The 24,087-nt window shown below is 44.8% G+C and overlaps 1 protein-coding gene across 4 annotated transcripts in view; it reads right to left on the reverse strand.

The window, feature by feature from the left end:
• The window catches only part of WWC1 (WW and C2 domain containing 1), a 149,298-nt gene that overhangs the window by 53,971 nt on the left and 71,240 nt on the right, over positions 1-24,087 (reverse strand). For 3 of the 4 annotated variants that reach the window (XR_009052842.1, XM_057729482.1, XM_057729495.1), the window contains exons 2-5: positions 23,192-23,301; positions 12,469-12,672; positions 2,028-2,104; positions 924-1,003 (exon numbers count right to left, since the gene is read on the reverse strand). Coding sequence is in view for 2 of the 4 variants with exons in the window: in XM_057729482.1 (XP_057585465.1) it covers positions 924-1,003; positions 2,028-2,104; positions 12,469-12,672; positions 23,192-23,301 (471 nt within the window). In the remaining 2 variants the exon portion in view is untranslated. Of the gene's footprint in view, positions 1-923; positions 1,004-2,027; positions 2,105-12,468; positions 12,673-23,191; positions 23,302-24,087 lie in introns of those variants that run through there. The other variant, XM_057729505.1, reaches the window with a different exon arrangement.

Below are 24,087 nucleotides of genomic sequence, written 5' to 3' on the forward strand. Positions count from 1 at the left end.
GGGAATCTAAGCGGATGTCCCTTAGCATAGACCAGCCTGCTGGCTGTCCTCCTCGGAGCTTCCAAGAGGGCTACTAGGCGCCTCTGTAATAACCGTCCCGTGAGCCCGTCAGATGTACGGACCCTGACTCAATGCACAAGTTTTGACCCTCGAGGTTCATAATGACAATAAGCTAACTCTTAGGAGCACTGACCGTGTGCCTCAGTTTCCCCATCTATACACTGGAGTCGGCTAAAACAGCATTGATTATGGAGTTGTGGTGAGGTCACTGTGCAGAAACACTGACAGTGCTCCCTGGCACAGAGTATCTGCTCTATAAATCTTAGCTAGTACAATCACGGTAGTGACAGTGAACACACCTCTAAGGAAACAACAGAGCTATATCTTGCTCGGCTGCAAGTCAGCTTCTAGAAGTGAAAATTACATTTGGTCAAAGTTCCGGAGAGCCCTGAAGTCACCCATAAAGCACAGCACGCATGGCATCGTGCCCCCTCTTCTCATAATCCGTTTGCTGTGGAAGAGATCCTTGTTCCTTCTGGGGAGCTCACTAGCTAAAGTCGTTGCTCACTTCTAGGGGCCACGGAAAGAGCTGATTTTGTTTCTGTGCATATCAGATTCTCCAGGCTCTACTGGAGGGGATGAGACAGGTGCACAGAAATGCCCCACGATGTTCGTTTCTATGACTGGCTGGCAAAACTCAACTGCGTGGAACAGCCTTCAACAGCTTCGAGAATTCAGAGGACGGTGAGAAGACTCGGTGGTCTGAAACGATTCCCCTTTTCTCTTTCTAAACCGCAGCCTTGGGTGACAGTAAGTGCCAGTGGAGCAGAACTGGCATCGAGTGATGCGAGAAGGAGTGGGGGCCGGAGGGGCGCGTGGGGTGGGGGCAACTCCCCACGCCCTGCACTGCCGCGTGGACTTACTTCTTCAGCGTCTGAAAGCCACGCTCTTTGAACTGTAGCTCCTGCTGAAGGTGAACCATCTCTCTCTTCAGCTTGTTAACCTGGACAGCAGAAGACCACACACGGGGCTGGGTCAGAGGTCGATATTAACCCAGACAGAGCCCCCCGCTGCCCCTGCGCATTGACGCGGGTCAGCATCCCATGGGCTCCCCTCACCGATGTGGCCTGGGTCCCAGCAGCCGCCCATTTGGTCGGCATCCTAGTCTGATTGTCCCGCAGGTCATTCCGAGCCAGCCCTTGTTCCAGAGAAACAGGAAGAGAACAGGAGCTGGCTGACCTCTCTCGAGCCATCTCGCCTCTGTGAGCCTCCCCCTCCTATTCTGACAGGTGAGGATAATGGCAGTGTCCTGGGTCGTGCATCACTTAAAGCGGGTACTGGTTATGTTAGTGCATAGAGGTGAGAGGCAAGGTAGTCATTTATAGGCAAGACATGACTAGGGAGCCAGCTTCAGCCTGCAGGATTGCTTTGTTTGGCTTGCAGTGCTATTAAATTTTTAAAAATGAGTTGCTAATAATTAGATATTGAGATGTTTCATATACTTGGCCTAGATACACAGTTCTTTTCTAAAAATACTTGAAGATCTGCCAATGCAGAGCCCACATTCCAGCAGGGCCACAAGAGCGTAGGGCTGAAATTCCACTAGTACTTCAGAAAGGGCCCAACCCCCTAGGCTACACAGTCCCCAACTACTCCCTGCTGCCTCACCCCCAGCCCCCGCCCGCCTTTCATTTGTTCTTGCAGGCACCTGAATTTGTAGAACCTACATGAAGCTGCACTAAACCAGTGTTCACAACAGTGACTTCATCTTGAGCAAGTCATTTCACTGCTGGTCCTCAGTTTCCACATCAGTAAAGGAGGAATAAAAATATCTATCCCCTAAGGTAATCAGGAAGTAATCAAATACAATAATGAGGAATAGGCAGTAGTTAGGAAGATAGTTATTACTTAGGCTCTTGTTAGTCAGCACCGCCTGGTTGAAGCATCTACTCTGGTCTTGTGGGTGGGTTACTAGCCTAAGGCTGCCTCAGTGACCCCCATCAGTAGTACAAGCAAAGAGGACCTACCCGGGATTTTGCTGTGGCAATCTCAGCTTTCAGGATCTCAGGGTCATACTTAGAGCTGGATGACGAACCAGAGACCACTGCAAGGAAAAACAGGGGAAAAAAAAATTCTGTAGAAGAAACGTTTTGGTCAAGTGGGCTTGTTTGGTCATCTAGATGAAGCCAGAAAGGAATGACTATTAGTGAACAGCCTAAATATCCAACCAAGGGGAATCTGTTAAATAAATATGGCACACATGTAAAATGGGGACTATAGCACTGAAGTCTGGGGTCCCCAAACCCCAGAATCTAATGCCTGATGATCTGAGGTGGAGCCGATGTAATAATAATAGAAACAGGGACTTCCTGGTGGCACAGTGGCTAAGACTCCATGCTCCCAATGCAGGGGCCCTGGGTTCAACCCCCGGTCAGGGAACTAGATCCCACATGCATGCCACAACTAAGAGATCGCATGCCACAACTAAGGAGCCTGCACGCTGCAACTAAGTAGCCCATGTGCTGCAACTAAGATGTGGCGCAACCTAATTAATTAATTAATTTTTGAAAAGCTAAGTGCTTTACAGCACAAAAAAAAAGAAGAAAAAAAGAAATAAAGTGCACAATACATATAATGTGCTTGAATCACCCCAAAACCATTTCCCACCCCCATCCCTGGTCCGTGGAAAAATTATCTTCCATGAAACCAGTCCCTGGTGCCAAAAAGGTTGGGGACAGCTGAGTCTTAAGTGATCTAAAATGATGGTGCAGAAGGATACTGAACAAGGGGAAATGTCCAAAACTTACTGTTATGTGAAAACAATAATTTACAAAAAAACTACAAAGAAAGAATAACTTAAATTTATAAAATATACACAGTTAACAAATACACACACATGCATATACATCTGGGAAAAGACCAAAAGAAATATACCAAAAAGATAATACTGCTATCTAGAGATTTGGATGATAATAATATTAATTTTCATCTTTGTGTTTTTCTATCTTTGCTAGATTTTCTAACACAAACATTTTTTTATCAGAATTACTGGAAATATCATGTATTATACTTTGCAATATTAATGTACATTTGAAAAGGAAAATAAATTACCTGTCACTCTATCACCCTAATACAATCGTCTTCTCTCCAAGTTACCTTCCAACATTTACCTACAGTTCTATCATGTACAGGCAGACTCAGAGATACTGTGGGTTTGGTTCCAGACCACTGTGAAAGAGCAATTGTCACAATAAAGCAGTTACTGCAATATAGTGAGTCACACATTTTTTTGTTTCCCAGTGCCTAAAAAGGTTACATTTACACTATACTGCAGTCTACTAAGTGTGCAATTGCATTAAGCCTAAAAAAATGTACATACCTTAGTTAAAAACTACTTTATTGCTTAAGAGCACTAACCATCATCTGACAACGCCAGGCTGACACAAACTTTCAATTTGTAAAGACCACAATCCATGCGAAGTGTAATAAAACGAGGTCTACCTGCAGCGGTAAACTCACTGCCTGCTAACGACAGTATTTCTTAAGGATATCAAATTGTATGCTTTAAATATATGCAGTTTATTGTCTATCAATTGTATCTCAATAAAAGTTCTTAAAGAAAAAAAAATAAAGACAGTATTTCTTTGTGTCTTGATACAGGATTTTAAGGCTTACAAAAATGAACACAACAGAGTGATGCGTTTAAAGCAAGGAAGATGAGACAAAGGGACAACGAGAGTGAAGAAGACAGTGGTGTGAAGTTGGGCTCACTGCATACCATGAGGTCCCACTTCCTGACTCGCTGCCACAGACCTGGCTCTGAGCTTCCTACCTGCTGATGTGAAGAGGGAAACGGGCCCCATGTAAGATTCATGGTGTCTTTAAGGTAAACACAACCCCACTGTTCAGGAAAGGGGTAGTCATTCTTGGGAGAAAGGCCAGAGAAGTGTTTCTCCCGAGTCCTGAATCCCACAATTTGTGCAATTTCATCACCTCCCCTCTCCACTCAACATCACCTGCTGGCACCGGGATTCTTCTGAGGCTAAACAGGCTTATTTGGAGATTGCTGGCAATTTCCAGTGTCTGGAGGTAGAAGAGACAGTTATGAAGGGGATGTTGCTCTGCTCTTTGGATTTGGTTAAAATACTGGAGTGGATCTTTTGATTATGCATAACGAAAGTTAAAATGGAACACTGGAAATTTGGGAAACAAAATTGCCCTGCAACAGTAACCGACAAGACCATGTTTTGCACCACGGGCAGCACTGCCTCTCTGCTGAGTTTGCAATGATGGTGATGGCGGTGGCGATGGTGGTGGCGGTGGCGGTGGTGAAGATGGTGATGAAGGCTATGCTTCACCAGAAGAGATGAGTGGCAGGAACCCCGGGATAGGGAGGACCTCGCAGACCTCATCATGGGCATGGAATAGGGACTCCAGACACATGTTTTATTTCCAACTTGAAGCTTTCATTTTCTGCACTCTGGTCTTGCTGGACTTGGGGATTTTGGGGAAGGGACCTGGCTGGTTACATAGCTGGAGGCACTGCCTTAAGCAACTTCCCCAGGTAGGCACTTTAGGACAAAATTTTAAGGTAATTAACAATCATTGTTACCCACTGATCATTAGTAGAAAACATGGTAAAAAGACAAGAAGAGTTATCAGTGAGGAAAGAAGATGGGGATACATCTAAAAAGGGAGGTGCCCATCCTGCCAACTACCTCGCTCAGCTGTGCTGCTGGACTTGGGTCTACACTAGCGGGAAGTGTTAAGGGGAGAGTGGTAGCAGCCTGAGAGAGCCCGTGAAACATGGCCGGTCTTGACCCTAAGAAGGAGAGGGTGGCTGTGGGGACCAGCGCTGCCAGGGCTGATTGTGGAATGTGAGTGTGTTCCGTGGGCACACTCAGAAACCCTCCAGGGAAGGGAACCCAAAAAACAGACTGCCAACTGGGCCACCAAGGGCTGGAATTACTACCCTCTGGAGAATCACTGTGAAATGCACTGTTTATACCCAAAGCTGCTGAAGTGAAATGTGGCTTGTCGTGTTTTAAATAAACTTTTTGTTAAAGTAAAAAATACATGCAAGAATGGAAAAGTGCACAAACCCTATGCGTGCAGCTTGATGAATTTTCACAAAAGAAACACACTCAACTGACCAGCACCCCAGTCAAGAAACAGGTCATCAGCTTCCTCTCTGTGTCTGTGTCCCCTCACCAACCCACAACAAAATAATTTTATATTCAAAAAGGTGTGACATATATTCAAGGTCATGCCTTTTTATAGTTTTAATTTTTTGTTTTTATTCAAGTGTATATGAACAGTTAACAGTATATATAAAACACTATATATTTTATACATCCAAGATTTGCTATAAATAAAGAGCATTCCCCAATCCACTTATCTCACTCCCCAAAAAGGAACTATTTCCATGGGTTCAGCCAGTTTCTTGGGTGTCCACTCCTGTGTGTCTGATAATATGCATATTTCACTGTTTCTTGATTTTTTTCAGTTTTAGGTACAATTTATTCACTTCTCTCTCTGGAGGATGGAGTGTCAGCTGCATTCCCTTTCTCAGCTCCTACCTCACACAGGGCACACCCCTCCCAGCTCCTCATCCTCCTTACAGATAACTTTGGTGAGAACAACCTCTAGTGTTTGCGTTACTTTTACTCTGTAAACACTTATTCAGGGCCGAGGCACATAGCCAACTTTGCTAACTTTTTCTTTCCAGCACATTTTTTGCGTTGTTTTTCCTAGAGTTAATAACTGTCATTTTTATGCATGCCTGCTTTCCACAAATTTATCACTGATTCAACCTCACACCTGGCCAGTTACCTAAATCTCTTCTCACAGACCTCCTCTCTCGGGCTCCGTCTTGCCGGGCAGGTGCCGGTTTCAGTGCGTTCTCTCTGCACAGCTGGCATCCTGAGACCCCCCTCCTTGCCTCCCTCTCTCCTGCTTCCTAAATACCATGCTTTCCCCTCTGTGGCTACCTCCTAATTTTGGTAGAGTATCACTTCCAGGAGCTTCCTAAGAAAGGAATCATGAAGGAAATAAACTTTTGGAGAACTTGTGTGTCCAAAAAGATCTTTCTTCTAGCCTATCCTTGATTAAAGGTAGTTTTGCTGGATATAGAATTCTCAGTCGGAAATGATTTCCCTTAAAAGTTTGAAGGCGTTGCTCCACTGTCTTTTAGGTTTCCAGTGTTACTGTTGAGAAGCCCGGAGCTATTCTGAGTCCTGATCATTTTTGTGTGACCTGGTTTTTCCTCTCTGAAAGCTTTTAGGATCTTGAATCGTTTCCAGTGTTTGAAGTTGCACAATGATATGGCTTTGGTGTGAGTTAACTTTTATCCATTGTGTTGGGTGCTCACTGAGCCCTTTCAATCTAAAAACTCTCCTCTGTCAGTTCTGGGAAGTTTTTCTGAATTATGTCACTGATGTTTCTTCCCCTCTGTTTCTTCTGCTCTATCTGGAGCTTTTATTACTCAGAGTTCTTGGCCTGATGCTCTTTTTTCCCTCTTATTTTCCATCTCGTATTTTTGTCCTGCTTTTTAGCAAACTTCCTCAGTTTTACCTTCCAGGCTTCCTGTGGATTTTTCATTTCTACTCTCATAGTTTAATTTCCTAAGGCTCTTTTGTGCTCTCTGAAGACTCCTTTTTTCTAAAATGTAGCATCCTATTTTAGTTTCATGGTGTAGTTTCTCTGGACGTTTTCTTCCCCACGTATGTTCTCTGTTTCCTACAAGGGCTTCCAATCACCACGTGGTTGTTTTAATCTCCATTGCTCACATTAGAGGCTTTCCATGGATGTCTGGAATCTCAGCTGTCTGCTCACGCTTAAGACTGGGAGCCCCAAAAGCTGGCTGGAGTGGAGCTTGTTGACGATGGGTTATGTGGTACATGATTTGGCTGGAAAGTTTCATCCAGGAACCCTCACTGTCAGTGTTTTCACATCTTTTCTCTTTACATCTCATTTCTCTACAGAGAAGAGACTCAGATTTCCCAGGCTGTTCTACTGTCCAGCCTGGAGGGTAATAGCCTGGACCCTTCTGGGAGCCAAGTGGTACATGCGGGCTGGGGTCTCAATCCTCAATTCCATGTTCACTTAATCACCGTGTTTTCAGTATGGTGCACCTCAGCCTTGAACTCGCCTTGTATCCTGTTGTCCAGATACTCTGTTTTACTCCCTAAAAAAATAAACCTCCAATTTTTTGCCAGGTTGGGGATGGGCAGTTGCCTTGTTGTACTGATCTGGAGAGGAGATGTGGTAGTCTGTGTCTCAGAAATAACTTTCCCCAATTTTCTTTGAGGCCCTCCTCACTTCGCTTTCACACCCAGAGACAGCTCCTCCCCCCAATTCTCAAGGCTTTTGCACATGCTCCAGGTAAACTAGAGGCCTGTTTTTTTCTCACTATCAGCCCATTTTGTCTTTTCTCAATCTATCAGATAGGCTGCGACCTGTCCTTCTGCTTTCCAGTCTCCATATTTTGTTGCTGCTCTTTTTTTCTCCAAGTCTCCCTGTCCTTGTGCATCTATGCCTTAAACATCTCTTATTCGTTATTTTCTTAGTTTCAGGAATGAGTGAAAGGCATGTAGGTGGTTCAACTGGCAATTTCAGCTGCAAGGCTCCCAATGATTGACTTTTCACATGGGAAACCAAGGCCTGGAGGGGGAAGGAGCATGGTGAGGTCCCAAAGAACCCAGCTCTCCTGAGTTCTCATCTTTCAGAAGATGGAAGGACCCTAGTGTCACCCCAGAACCTTAGAATTGGACTGGCTGACTTGGATTAAATTAAGAGAATTGGTTTTGTGGCCAGACACTCCTGGATATAAAAGCTAGTTCTGCCACTTTTTACCTGTCACCTTGGGGAAGATACTTTCCCTCTCTGGGCCTCAGTTTTCTTATTTGTAAAATGGAAACAACAATGTCTTGCAGGATTTGGCTGGGGGGAGGTGGGGGGGGGGCGCAGGTGGGGTGAGGTTACTTTAAATACATGTAGATGGCCAGCATACTGCCCTGAAGAAATTTAATAGGTGTACATTAAATGCGAGTTCTCTTCTTCTTCCCCATGGAGCTAGAGATTGCACCAGAGATGACAACAAAGCCTCCATCCCCAGGGCAGGGCCCCACCTGTAGCCAAGCCCTACAGCAGCCAAGGCCAGGTGGCAAAACTCTCACAAGCCCCGGCAGGCCATCTGAGTTAGAGGGAGGCATGTGACCTCACCGGTCTATCAACATGCTGGAGAGCTCGACTTGGAAGGCAAACCTGGCTTATAAAACCCAAAGAAAGTCATGAGGAGCCTTGGTCATGCTTATTTCACTGGGATGCTTGGGCTGGGGCATGCCCCCATCCCTTGCTGGTTTGCATCTCAGAACTAGTGATCTGAGATGATTCCTTCTTTAACATGCAAAATGATAGTGTCTTGGGTCCATCCAGTGGTTAAGATTCGTGGCATCACTTGTGCAAAGTTACACAGCTAGGAAGTTGCATATCCTGGATTTGGACCCCAGCAGTTCAGTTCCAGAGTCCACATTCTCAGAATATTATGTAATGTGTTTCCTGTTTAGAGAATATTTATTGAGCCATCAACATGTTCTAAGGGAACTGTGCTAAGTGGTTTACCTAGATCAGAGGTTTTCGGCTAGGGGTAATTTTGTCCTCTTAGGGCAGTGTCTGGAGATGTTTTTGGTTGTCACAACTCTGGGTGGGGAATGCTACAGGCATCTAGTGGGTAGAGACCAGGAAGGCTGTTAAACATCACACAACACCCAAGACAGCCCCCACTAAGAATACTTCATTCCTGCCACTTGACTCTTTTCCCCACCCTAACTTTTTATTTTGGAAACTTTCTAACTACAGGAAATTTTTGAAAGCATAATACAATGAATGCTGATAGATCCTTCACCAACATCCACCAACGTTTTAACATTTCCCCACATTTGTTCTGTCTCTCCCTCCCTCCACTCCAGTTCTCTCTCTCAGTAGGATGCCTGGTTCACAGCAAGCCCTCAACAAATGATTATTGGAAACGGTGGCAAAAGATGAAAACCTATTCCATATTCAAAATCATCAATGTGTCATTGATCTACTCACCTAGACTGACACCATAATTTTTTCATTCCCCTCCCAGGACATTTTTGGAATTAAGTCGCAGACATGATGCCACAAACGTGTCTTAAGAACAGGACATTCTCCTACATAGCTACAGAGCCACTATTATACCTAAGAAAATTCTCCAATTGCCTAAGAATGTCTTTTATGACTGCCTTCCCCTCTATCAAGGGTCTAGTCAAGGTGCAAACACTTCATTGGGTTTACACTTCCTTAGGCTTTTTTTTTTTTTAACTCTATAATAGTTTCCCCTTTTTTTTCCCACAGCATTTTTTTTTTTTTTTTTTTGGAAGAGTCTAGGCCAGTGGTCCCCAACCTTTTGGCACCAGGGACCGGTTTTGTGGAAGACAGTTTTTCCCACGGTTGGGGGATGAGGGGGATGGTTCAGGCGGTAATGCGAGCCATGGGTAGCGGCAGATGCAGCTTTGCTGGCTAGCCCGCCGCTCACCTGTTACTGTGCAGCCCAGTTCCTAACATGCCTCGGACTGGTACAGGTCCGTGGCCTGGGGGTTAGGGACCCCTGGTCTAGGCCAATTACCTTGTAGGATGTGTCTGGCTATTTCTTTTCTTTTCTTTTTTTTTTTTGCCGGAGACAAGCTGTATGTTTATTAACATCACGTGTGGGGCGTGGGGTGGGGGGTGGAGGTGGGGTGGGGGAGTGTGCTCGTAACCGGGAGGGGGCCCTCCTTTCTGCGGCCTGGGCTGGTGGTGACCAGTTCTGAGGGGTCAGGGAGGCGGGGGTCAGTTCTTGTTTGGCTGCCTTGTCTGAAGTGTCTGGCTATGTCTTTATGATTCAATCCAGAGTAAACATTTTTGTCAAGAATCCTCCGTGATGTTTTTATTGCATCACACCAGAAAGCACACAATGTCAGTCTGTCTCATTACTGGTGATGCTAATTTAAACCTGTGCGAGGTGGTGGCTGCAGCTCCCCATGTAAAAATCCATGTTATCCCCCCAAATTAGTTATTTATGGAGTGATACTTTGGGTCCATGTATACATCCCGACCTCCAAAACAGGAAGGTTTGTTTTTCTATAAACTTGTTACTTTTTCAGACTGCAGGACTTTGAAAGAAAAAAAAAAAATCCTCTACCTCCTTGAACCTGAGTTTCACTAGGGGTATTAATATCTCCCTCAGGGCTCTGGAAAGAATAATGCTATAGACTGAATTATGTTCCCCCCAAATTCATATGTTGAAGCCCTAACCCAGAATGGGATGGTATTTGGAGAAAAGGGGCCTTTGGGAGGTAATTAGGGTTAGATGAGGTCATGAGGGTGGGGTCCTCATGGTGGGATTAGTGACCTGATAAGAAGAAACACCACATAGCTTGCTGTTTCCCTTTCTCTCTGCCGTGTGAAGACACAGTGAGAAGTCAGAAAGAGGGGGTCTCACAAGAACCCAACCATACTGACACCCTGACCTCAGCCTTACAGCCTTCAGATCTGTGGGAAAATAAACAAGTGTTGTTTCAGCCACCCAGTCTGTGGTATTTTGTTATAGCAGCCCCTGCTGACTAAGGCAGATGAAGTGCTAAAACCCTCATGATGGTCTCTAGGACACTATTTGACCTAGAAACAGCGAATGAGTGTAATACAGTTCTTTTCTATAATCTGAGATTTGGGGTTTTTTCCTGGGTTGCCAAGGAAAAGGGCAGGGCTGGCACAGTGAATAGCCCACTCACTGGCTTCCTCACAGACCAAACTTCTCAAAGTGAGAGCTTCACACAGGGGGAGTGTCAATGACCAAGCCCTGACCCCATGGCCTAATGCTAGCCTTTGGGCCGCACTGCACATGTTGCGGGGGACAGACAGAATGTGTCCGCAGCTTATTGCCTCTCACCAGCTATAAGACCCTGCACGTGTCACTGGTCTTCTCTAAGCTGCAGTTTCCTCATCTGTTACAGGAGCATATTAATTGTGCCAATAGAATTGTTATGAGAATAAACTGAAATAACATATTCAGGCTGTAGGCAAGCATGTAGTAAGCACTCATTAAACATAGGAAAGGATTAGTTATTAAGAATTGTAGTAAGTGGCCAAAAAAACCTCAACATATCAGAAAAGGTCAGTGGGCTCCTTAACAGCTACTGATCTGGCATTTGCCTTCATTGGGAATGAAGAACTGGGAACTCTGGCATGCCTGTCCTCCTGCAGATTCCAGGGTGAACAAGGGAGACAGGAAATTTCCTCCACTAGGAAATACCGACAGACATATAAGCAGATGTGCTGTGATACATGTTATGAACAAAATAAACAGAGAGCCATTACAGAGGCTGACGCTGGGGAAGGGAGTCTGTGGATGGAGTTGTCAGAGGCAAGCCTCTCAGAGGAGATGACTGGATGGGTGAAAAGGAGCCAGCTGTGCAAAGGGACCAACAGAAAAGCTTTCTAGGGACTTCCCTTGTGGCGCAGTGGTTAAGAATCCGCCTACCAATGTAGGGGACACGGGTTCAATCCCTGGTCTGGGAAGATCGCACATGCCAAAGAGCAACTAAGCCCATGCGCCACAACTACTGAGCCTGTGCTCTAGAGCTCACAACCCACAGCTACTGAGCCAATGTGCCACAACTACTGAAGCCCCCATGCCTAGAGCCCATGCTCCATAACAAGAGAAGCCACGACACCACAGCGAAGGGTAGCCACAATTAGAGAAAGCCTGCATGCAGCAACGAAGACCCAATGCAGCCAAAAAGTAAATTAAACTAAAAAGCAAGCAAGCAAGCTTTCTAGGCAGAGGAGCAGCAAGAACAAAAGCCCTGAGGTGGAAAGGTGCAGGGCAGGCTAGGAGAACAGAATGTGCACTTTGTGCATCTGAAGCCTAGTGAATGAGAGCATGAGATGGGGTGGGCACAGCTGGCAGAGGCCTGACCACATGGGGCTGTGCAGGCCATGGAAAGAGCTATGGGAAAAAATATATAAGACATAAAACTTACCACTTTAACCATTTTTAAATATACAGCTCAGGGGCATTAAATACATTCATACTGTTGTGCAGCCATCACTACCACCCATCTTCAGAACTTTTCATCTTCCCAAACTGAAACTACCCATTAACCAAGAACTCGCCACTTCCCTCAGCCACTGAAGGGCTTTAAATAAGGAGACAGGTAACTCGTCTGGCATTCTGAGATGACAAATGAAAGGAAATGGAATGAAAATGGCAGATGAATCATTGCAAAGCACAAGCAGGAGCAGGTAGAACAGTAGAGAGGGTGGTGGTTTGGACAAGGAGTGGAGATGAAAGAAAATAGGTAGATCTGAGAAGCACTGAGAGGCAATACATGCAGGACTCAGTGTGGCCACTCCCTCCTCCCTGTAGTTGTGTTGGTGGGGGTACTGGTGGTGGGAGGTACTCACAGCTGACCTGGGAGCCCAGCTTGTGCTCCCAGACGGCATGCAGCTGCTGATACTCCTGCTGTGCAAGCTCCAAGCGCTGCTGCTTCACCTGGTAGATCTCCTTTTGTGCACTCAGGGCTTCCTGGGCCACCACCAGGTAATCCTTCAGCATGTGCTCCTGCTCCCGCCGCCATTGTACCCGGGGATCCTCAATCTGAGTAGTTTCTGGAACAGACCCCAGAGACCCTAGGTTAGCACCTCACATATGTCTGTTGAATTGGTGGCCTGTAGAATCTACTACCAGAAAAAAAAGTGTAATAAATAGAAAATAACAATAAATGTGAATGAGTTAAACTTACCTATTAAACAACACTCTTCATTTGGATTAAGCAAACAAATACACACAAAAAATCAGGATCAATTTCCAAACTTGAAGTCATTCTGTCTGAGAATGGTCAGAAGAAGGACCAGATATGAGTTCTAATCTAGACAGAGAGGCTTAATGACATTACAGATGCTTAAGGTTATGCATTTTGGCAAAGAGTAAAGGAAAGTAAAATAACTGATATTTCAGAGGATATGAAGAAATACTGTATTGAAAACTTAAATTAGAACAGCCTTACTAGAGGGCTATCTGACCACGAAACTCAAGAGCCTTAAAATATTAATACCATTTGTCCAGTAATCCCTCCTATAGTAATTTATTATAAACAGTAATAAATTCAGGCAAAGATGCATTTGTATAAAATCATCATCATCATCATCATCATAAATGAGTACTTATTTAATTTTTACTCTACACCAAGCAGTATTTTATTTACTTTATATCTATTTACTCCTCCAATCTTACATTAACCCTAGAGAAGATTCTTTTATTACTCCGTTAAACAAAACTGAGACATAAAGAGGTTAACTGAGTTGCACAAGGTCACATAGGAAATGCTCAAATAAGTATGCTATATTTACACAATACACTAAAACAGCCACTAAAAATAATGTCTTCTAAAAAGATTTAAAAAACAGAAAGATGCTTATGATATAAAAATGGGTGAAAGTACGGGTACAAAGCTGCACAAATAATTTTGTATTTATCAAAATACATATGTACATTCTCAAAAAGATTAGGAGGAAACAGCAAATTAGCAACAGTAGATAGATATGTCTTGGTGGTAGAATGCTTTTTCTTCATTCTTTTTATCTTTTAAATCATGCGTACAATATTATGTACAGTGATAACCTGGAAAAAAGTCAAAAGACCAAAAAAAATTTTTTAAAGGGTAGCTGGTAGATGTGGAAGAGGTCAAAGCAATGTCAAAGAATCAATGCCCATTGACTATCAATTCCTCAGTCATTTCCCAGTTGGTAGGTGGGGTAAGGGATGACTAACACACCAGAAATTGCATAATCACAGTATATGGTGAATCTAGCCTGGAGACAGGTTTTGCTTAACCCAAAGAACTTTACTAATTTTGAAATGATTACTGGTATGTAAAAACAAGGACATTTACACATTGAAATCCTGATCTCTCAACTTGATGATGGGTGATGCCTTAGAGGGCCAGGACAGGAGGGTGGGAGGGAGTCACGGGAGGGAGGGGATATAGGGATATATGCATAAAGACAGCTGATTCACTTTGGTATACCTCAAAAGCTGGTACAAGAGTGAAAAGCAATTATATTCCAATAAAGAGCTTAAAAAAAAAATCCTGATCTCTGGTTTTACTTGATCATTCAGAAGATCTAGCCACCATGGGTGCAAAATCTATCTGCTTCATTCATTATGTCCTGTGTCTGGCTCCTGGGGAATTTGAGTTAGTGCCTCCTTTTGCAGGCCCTTTAGCTCTCAACCGTCCTGAAGAGCATTTCCAATGAAAGAAAGAAGAGACAGGGAGAATGATCACAGAAGTAGCAGGGCCACGTCCTCATGCCTACCAATGATCACTGTGTTACAATGGGCAGGCTGCTTAGCCTCTCTGAGTCTGCTTTTCTAAGTAGTAAAGAGGATAATGGGCTCTGCCTCACTGGTTCCCAGGAAGCTGTAGAGCACTTACACCCAGGTAAAGTAAACAAATAATGGTGAGAGTAAAGTCAAAACTATTCAATCCTTCAAGCTCTCCTCCTCCCTTTTTCTGGGAAAAAAAACCAAGGTGTGAAGATGGTTGGCAGAGGCCACAAAATTGCTTCCCACGAGGAAAGCTTTGCAACTCTTCAACCAAGTAAGAGGGAGGAACACTTGCAAGAGAAAAAAAACTGGGGGGGGAGGCGGGGGGAATTTATAAAGCTGGGCTGAAGGACTGTGGGGTCCCACTGCCCATCAGCAGCTGTGGATTCCTTCAGGGTTAGGGAATCCTGGGCTCCCTTCAGGGGCTCCACACTTCCAGCTGACATGGGTCACAGAAAAGAAATTTGTCCTGTCATGGCCAGGCTGCAGATGTTTTTTAAAGCTTATAATTAAAAAAAAAATTTACATGTTTGGGGAAAAATATTGAAAAATCCAAAAAAAGAAAAATTTAACAATTCCACCATTACAAATTCATAAAATAAGAAATGAGAATTTCCATCTCTCCAACACTACATCCTAGAGGTAAACAGATACCACTCTCTAATTATATACAAACCTGTTTATACATATGTACCTATACACACAAATTTATTTTTAATGTAACATGGCTCATGTCATATATAATACTCTGCAATTTGCTTTCATCTCTAAATGATATGTCATATTCATTTTCCCTTGTAGGTACATAAAGATTTACCTCAATTTATTCTTCTCTTCAGTTTATCACTTATTATTTATTCTTTTTTTTTAAACTTATCTCCATCATTTAAATGGTTGCATAGTATTCCACAGTATGGTACAAAGATTTATTTATGATAGGGCATTAGTGGTCTCCCAGACCACTAACAGGAAACATTTGGATTATTTTCAGTTCTTTTGCTACCATAACCAATGCTGTAGTGAGGATTCTTAAAAATATACTTCTATGAGAGTGTGCTATTAATTCTATAGCGTGGATTTCTTAAAAGAGGAATTCCTGGGTCAGCAGGTATACATATTTTCAATTTTAACAGACACTACCAAATTATCTTCCCAAAGGTTGCACCAATTTTTTTTTAATTAATTTATTTTATTGGCTGTGTTGGGTCTTTGTTGCTGTGCGCAGGCTTTCTTTAGTTGCAGTGAGCGGGGGCTACTCTTCGTTGTGGTGCGCAGGCTCCTCATTGCCATGGCTTCTCTTGCTGTGGAGCACGGGCTGTACCAATTTTTATTCTTACAAACAGCCTTATGAGAGTGCCTTTTCCCCAAGCCTCTCAGCAAAATTGCTTTTTTTATAAAAATAAATAAATAAATAAAAGGGGGTTGGTGCTTCACCCAGTACTCTGGGTCCTAGCAGCTTATTAGAATTAGTTGAGGAGCTTCAAAAAACAAAAACAAAACAAAAGCCTGAACCCTGCCCCCAGAACACTTACATCAGAATTGCCAGGAGGCGGGCCCAGGCATTGGCAGTTTTAAGCTTCGCCAGGTGACTGCTGCCAGCCAATGTCCGAGAACTCCTGTTTGCACAGTAGAATCACCTGGGGAAATTGCTAAAATCCCGATGCTCAGATCCCACCCCTGGACCAATTAAATCAGAATCTCTGGGGGTGGGAAGGAGGCAATGGTGACCTGCAAGCTCTCCAAATAATTCCAAAGTGCCACGAAAGGTTAGACCTGCTGTCTAAGAGGTGACAACACCGGGGGGCTGAGCAGTCACTGAAGCCGGCAGGCAAGGCTGGCAGGTGCCGTGCTGAGCTCCAAACAGAATCACCCACCAGAGGGCTGCCTGAAATGCTGGGCCCCTGACAAATGCCCCAGGGCACCCTGGGATGATCCTCCCCACAGTGCTCTGGGTTTAATCTGAGAGTGGCGCCCTCCCTTGGGAGGCCGTGCTCCTTGGCATATTTATAAAAGTACGTAAGAGCCTTATTTGAAGGCTGGCTCAGCTACCATTTTTGGTGACCCAGGTTTTCTTCTGTAGTACAAACCAACCCAGACAGATGGATGTACAGACAGACAGACACAATCCACAACCCCACACCAGAACGCTGGTCTCAACCTGGTTGCATGCTGGAAATTACCCCAGAGGTTTCCATTTAATTGGTCTGCAGTATTAAGTGGGCATCAATACATTGTTCAAATTACCTTTTTTTTTTTTATAAATTTATTTATTTATTGGCTGCGTTGGGTCTTCGTTGCTGCACATGGGATTTCTCCAGTTGCGGCAAGTAGGGGCTACTCTTCGTTTCAGTGCACAGGCTTCTCTTGTTGCAGAGCACGGGCTTCAGTAGTTGTGGCACACGAGCTTAGTTGCTCTGAGGCATGTGGGATCTTCCTGGACCAGGGCTCGAACCTATGTCCCCTGCACTGGCAGGTGGATGCTTAACCACTGTGCCACCAGTGAGTCCCTAAATCACCTTTATTAAGGCACAATTTAAATACAATGAAGTGCAACCATCTAAAGATTAGAGTCGGATATGTTTTGACAAATGCATACACCACAAACTACCACTTGTTATCCACGTGTAAATGGTTCCGTTACCCTACAATCCTGTGCCCTTTCCCAGCCAGTCACCTCCACCCAGTTCCTCCCTCCGGTTCTGTCCTAGAACTTCATGTCAGTGGAATTAGCAGTATGTGCTCTTTGGCTCTCACTTCCTCCACTTGGCATAAAGCTTCTGAGACTCATTTATGTTGTAGCAGTTGCCCATGTTTCTTATTGCTGAGTAAAAGTCTGCTGGATGAATACCGCATAATTCACTTTTTGATAAACTTCTGGGTTGTTTGCAGTTTGAGATGATTATGGATAAGGCTGTAATGAACACGCACGTGCAAGTCTTTACAATGTCTGCATCTCACTTCGGTTAAACTATCTAGGGGTGGGATTGTTAGCTTGTATGTTAATTATATGTTGGATTTTATAAGAAGCTGGAAAACTGTTTTCCAAAACGCTTGTTCTGATTTATGTCCTCACCAGCAGTGAATGAGGGTTCCAGTTCCTCCAAGTTCCTCACCTGCCACTGGTGCTGTCAATCTTCCTTCACTGTAGTCATTACAGTGGGGAGATACGGCTACCTCGCCGTAGCTGTAATTCGTATTTCCCCAAAGGCTGATGAGGTAAAGCATATTTTCCTGTGTCTATTGGTCATCTGTATGTCTTCCTTAGTGAAGTGCCTATTTAAATCTTTGGCTCATGTCATCATGGGGTTGTTGCGCTTCTTACTATTAAGCTGTACGAGTTCTTTTTATATTCTTGATCTGGATCTGCTGTCAGATATATGCATTGCAAATATTTTCTCCTTACCTGTAGCTTGCTTTTTCAGTTTCTTAATGGTCTTTTGCAGAGCAGATGTTATTCAATGAAGCCCAATTTACTATTTTTTCTTTTATGTGTAGTGCTTTTTGCATCTTGTCCAAAAAACCTTTGCCTACCCTAAAATCATGCAGATTTTCTCCCAAGTCTCCTTCTCAATGTTTTCTAGTCTTAGCGTTTATGTTGAGGTCTGTGGTCCATTCTGAGTTTATTTTTAACACATGGTGTGGGGTTGGGCCAGAAGTGGAGATGTGTTTTTTTCCATGTGGATACCAGTTGCACTAGCAACTGTTGAAAAGACTGTCCTTTGGGGGCACTGGACTTCTTCACAGCTCCCTAGGTGGTTGTAAGGAGCTGTGTCAACTGCTGTTTGTCCTGAACCGATCACACTCTGAGGCGTCCTCCCAAGCCCAGCCCCTTCCGCTGACACTCCTTTTCCTTAAGTCCATCTCACTGGAATAGATAACTTTACACCCGGCTAGGTTCTTAGAGATCCCCTTGGCTAACTATTTTTGTGCTATTGTTTTTATAAAAGTTAAACACGGACATAGTTTAATCATTCATCATGTCACAAACTCAGCTACATACATCATCCCTCCATCCCCTTCGTCCTCACATCCCCTCTCCCCAAAAGGCAGCTACTTCCAATACACATTTAGCCGATTAAGCACAGCCATCCTTAAGACTCAGTTCTCCATCCCCCCGCAAGCTCCAAACCTCTACCTACACACACACTCCACACACACTCTTCATACAGCTCACACATTCACTGCATTTCACACATCCCCCACCCCACCACCTCTACACACCACACGTCTGCTTTTTACACACACCACGTACGCACCCACGTGACTGACTACTGAATTCTCCAAGGGCTTGAACAACGTCTTAAAAACAGCGGAACATCTGGAGAACGTCCAACCTTGTTACCATGCAAAAGAATGCAAAGGAAACACAATGAAGTAACAGTTTAAAACTGTGATGAATTTATCCAAAAGTAAAGAAATGAAACTAGCCCCACACTGATCAAGGTATGAGGAAACCAGTACCCTTATTGCTTGTGGCAATACAGACTGACGTGATCTTTTAGAAATACTTATCAAACTAGGAAGAGGCACTAGAAGTCTCACACATGTTCACAACCTTTCACTTAGCAATCCTACACTTGGAAATATGACTCCAGTAAAGTATCATAGAAAAAAATAAGCAATATGCATAAAGAGGGACTTCCCTGGTGGTGCAGTGGTTAAGAATCTGCCTGCCAATGCAGGGGACACGGGTTCCATTCCTAGTCTGGGAAGATCCCACGTGCCGTGGAGCAACTAAGCCCGTGCACCACAACTACTGAGCCTGCACTCTAGAGCCCACATCGCACAACTACTGAAGCCCGTGCGCCTAGAGCCTGTGCTCTGCAACAAGAGAAGTCACTGCAATGAGAAGCCCGTGCACCGCAACAAAGAGTAGCTCCGGCTCGCCACAACTAGAGAAAGCCCGCGTGCAGCAATGAAGACCCAACACAGACAAAAAATAAATAAATTAATTTTTTAAAAAGGCATAAAGATTCTCCCTCTGGTGCTACTTATTTATAACAAACAAATGGAAAGAACCCAAAAAGTCAGCAATAAGAGGGTATTACGGTATATTCATTTTATGTGCTGAAATGTATTGATGCATCTATTTGATAAGTTAAAAATGACAAATGTGAAGACTGTAGCATCTCTCAAATACTCATGATATAGTATGAAGAGAAAACACCAGAACACACAGTTTGATCACTAATTAAAACCATCGAATCATGCTGGAGGTACACAGGCAGTGGGAAAACTGAATACTGACAAACAAAATAATGAAAGTGGGTTATGTTTTGGAAAGAGTTGTCTATACTTGCTGTTTCCAATTCCTCTCCTCTGTTTTTGTTTAGACTCACTCTAGTCAGGCTTTTGCCCCTAGTCCTTGTGCAAAGCTGCCCTCCAAAGTCAGGGTCATCAGTGTCAACTGGGTTGCTAAATCTATCGGTCAATTCTCAGTCCTCTTCGTACTCGATCTGTCAGAAGCATTTGACAGGGTTGACACCTCTATCCCTTGGTATGCTTCCTTCATGTGCTGCCAAGGCTCTCATTTTCCATCCACCTCTCTGATCACTCTCCAGAATCATGACTGGTTTTCCTCTTTTCTGTACCCTCCTCTTGTCTGAGGACTGCCTGGCTCATTCTTTGGTCCTCTTCTCTCCGTCTTGACTTATTCCTTTGGTGATCTCATCCAGCTTCAGGTCTTTCAATACTCTATATGCCAACAACTCCCATATGCACATCTTCAGCCCAGAGCTCTTTTCCAAACACCAGATTCTTACATCAGACTGACCAGCAACATCTTCTCTCAGATGTGTAACAGCCATGGAAGATGCGACACATCCCAATGGGCCCTTGTTCTTCCTTCCTAAACCCACTCCTCCTGCAGTTTTCTCCATCCAATAAATGCAACTCCAACCTGCCAGTTGCTCAGGCCCAGAGAGGCTCATTCATTCCTCTTTCTTTCACACCAGACACGCAATCTATCAGAAAACCTTGTTGACTCAATCTTGAAAATACCTCTGGCATCAGGCCACTTCTCACCACCTCCACCACTACAGCCTTCGTCTGGAGCACTGTCCTATGTCACTTGGACTATTGCAATCCTCTTTCACAAGTCTCCTTGCTCTGTCCTTCTTCCACTAAGGTCTATTCTCAGCAGAGCAGCCAGAGTGACCCTTTTAGGACATAAAACAGCTCATGGCACTCACCTGCTTAAAACTCTCCAGTGGCTCCCACTGCTTGGAGTAAGAGCCCAAGCCCTCCTCGTGCACCGCTGCCCCATCCGCGTCCTGCTGCCCTCTGGATTGACACTCTTCTCCCCGCTTCCTCACAAATTCTGCTACGTGCACACACCTGCCTCCTCGGCATCACTCGAGCCAGCTGAACATGATCACACCGTGGAGTTTTTGGTCGATCAACCCCCTCTACTTGAAATGCTCTCCCCACGTCCTTCGAGTCTTAGCTCAAATCTCATTTTCTCCGCAAGGTCTCCTTCCTGAAGACCTTTACCACTGTCCTCTCCCGCCACCCACAAATGCACCCCAGCACACCTCAGCCCCATGCGCTACGTCCCCATCTTCCCAAAACACTGATAATTTTCTAATATACTACATAATCTGCTTCCATATTCTGTTTATTTTCTGTTTCTTCTGCCAAAATGAAAGCTCTCTAAGCACAAAGATCCTTGCCACTGTACTCTCATGTATCCCATGCTCCCAGAACAGTGCCTAGAACATTGTGGGAGGTCAATAAATATTTGCTGAATGAACGAACGCTCGACGGTGGATTTAATGTTATTCAATTCTGTTGTGTCTGTAACTCTTAAGAGAGTCATTTCAGTCAGTGGACACACAGAGGATTGGTCCAAGCCCACAGCTCTGAATACTTGGGCCTTGATGGTCACATACATACCACACTTGTATCACTCGCTCCATCTACGGAGGTGGTACCCTCTGTCCAATGAGAGCAACTTCCAGCCAAAAGAAAACCAGTAGCCTGATAGCTGGTAAAACTACCAGAGAGCGTTCTTCCTATTGTGGTTCTCATTAACTCACCTCCCAATACACATCCCCATTTCTGCCATCATCCCCTCAAGAACAGACTCTGCCACTCTGCGTGATACTCCTTCCTTCTAACTCTCCACCAACTCCCAGAAGCACCTGAAAACCCCACTCCCACCATCAGATTTTAATGAGGGAGATGCACTCAGCAATTACAAACAGGAAAGGACTGATTAGGGATCCTGTACATCAGTGTTTAACCCAGCAAACCATGCAGCCCTCCAAGCATTAACCTCCTTCCCCATACACACTCAATTAGGCATATTTACTTCTCATTCTCCAGTATGCAATCATGAGTGCTAATAAAAACCTCTGCTACCCCCAGCAATGCAATTAATGCCATTAGCTGTCTCTCAGAAACTCTCCTATGCTTTGGTGCCAACAACAGTCTGCTCATTCACCCATCTGGTCACGCATTTATGCACGTATGCCCTTCTCTATGTAGCAAAGGTCAAGTGCACACCTACTATGTGCCTTACCAGGCAAAGGCCTGGAATGAGACAGATGAATTAGACACTGTCCTGCTCTAGAAAAACTTGCTCCGACAGGTAAATGGTTATACTACAGAGTGATGAGGGGCACAGCGGAGGTATGACCAGGTGCTACTGAAACCCAGAGGAGGAAGTGGATGGAGAAGCCCAGCTCCACTCCCAGCACAGTTCAAACCCCAGCTCTGCCATGTTTTGGCTCTGAGTGCTGAGCAGTCAATGTCTATCTCTAAGGCCCATTTGTAAGATGGGGATGACCATTGAACATCCCACAGGGGAGCTGAGATGACTAAACGAATGATATGTATCCAGTGCTTCCCCCAGCACACGGCACAGAGTGCATGCTCAGGAAACAGGGGCCACTAGGATTTGGTGCCCTAATCTCAACCTTCAGACATGTGCCACTGCCTCCCATTTTCCTCTTGCCTGAAAGGACAAAAGGAACCCCACAGATCAGAAGGTTGAGAGCGAGACAGAAACATCCTCTTTCCTCTGTACATGTGAACAAATGGGGCAGTGAATTTCTGAGGACAGGCCAAGAAGGTTCATGATGGATGAGGCCCAAATACACATTGAGTCTCCCTGGCTGGGGGACCGCGACCTGGGTGCTTCCGCTTGTCAGACAACACGCTTCTCCATTTCTCAACCTATTCCTCCATCATAGTCCCAGAGATAAAGACACGAGGAATCTTCACTGTGGATCAGGATACCCAGATCACAGATAAGAAGTGAGGGTGGGCTGACCGGTGTGATGGGCTAGAGGCACACACACTCAGACCACCCCATTATGGATACACACGTGTGCACACTGCTGGGGACTTGCTTTGGGGGCAATGGCTGCTCCAAAATGGCCTGGCAGTGACAAGGACACATCTACCTTATATGAAAAAAATCTGTATGCATGGAAATCAATATACATTAAAAAAAAAAAAAAGAATATATGTACATATACACATAAACACACATGACTGGGAAATTTCTGGAGTGATACACAAGAAATTGTTAGCAGTGGTTGCTTCTGTAAAATTGGGGAGATGGGTTGTGAGAGGCAGAGTTTTAGATTCTATTTAAAACCCTTCTGAACTGTTATTTATATATGAGCATATATTATCTATCTATATCTACACCGACATCTCTATCTAACTCTATGTGAAACAAAACACAATCTGGCTTCACGAGCCCCTGCTGGTAGCTCTTCCAGGCTTAGGGGCTTGGGCAGGAGGTAGCGGGCAGGCAGAGGGAATGGGAAGGGAGGACAGCCCGGAACTTACTGGTGTTGTGGTCTATGAAGTAATCTCCAACCTGTGGGTCGTAAGCCTCTTCCCATCCCAGCGGCAACTCGTCACTAATGCAGTCAGCAAAGGTGAGCGGTTTGGTGTACCTGGCGAGGGAGAGGAGAAACAGACTCCATCAGCCTACATTCCCCAAGGCCCTGCAACACATAGCTGCTCTCAACCTTCCTGCTCCTCTGGGCTGGCCCACCAGATCCAGAAGCTTTGCACTGTGACTCCGGCTCTGCTGCCCCCGCTGTTTCCTGGAAGATGAGTGCATAACTGGAGCAGCAGGATTAGATCACCTGGGAGGGAGGCGGGGAATCTGCTTCCGTCCCAACTTGGCCATGAACTTGGGAATGATTTGAGCAAGTCACCAGCCTTCTCCAGGCCTCTGTTTCTGCATCTCTAAGTGAGGGGGTCACAGGAAAGGGGTGAAGGTCAAGTCTCACTTCTAGACTCGTATTCCAGCTCCCTCTGACTTCTCCACCTGCAATTCACTTTCCCACAACAGCCCCAGCTGTCCCCCCGGCTCTATCCCACGGTTGTCCTACCTACTTCCCCTCTGGAAAGCTAGCTTACTGCAGCATCTAGAATAGCAGATGTTCCCTCCCTGTGAGTTTGGCCAAAAGCAATATTTCTTTGCTTCCTGGGCTGATTCCCAAATGCCCGTACCCACTGCTGTCCTTCCCTGAACAATCCAGGCCAAACTGATCTTTTAGCAATAACCATTCCCTAAGTCCCCATATCGTGGGGAATGAGGCGGTGGTAATCACCCAGTCTTGGTGGCTATGTCAGACAGACAGACAGACAGACAGACAGACAGACAGACAAATCACCCAACTAAACGAACAAAGGATTTTCAAGGCTGCCACCATCTTGAAGTAAAAGACAGA

Source organism: Hippopotamus amphibius, chromosome 1 (assembly GCF_030028045.1).
Source record: "Hippopotamus amphibius kiboko isolate mHipAmp2 chromosome 1, mHipAmp2.hap2, whole genome shotgun sequence".
In the NCBI taxonomy this organism is placed as follows: Eukaryota; Metazoa; Chordata; class Mammalia; order Artiodactyla; family Hippopotamidae; genus Hippopotamus; species Hippopotamus amphibius.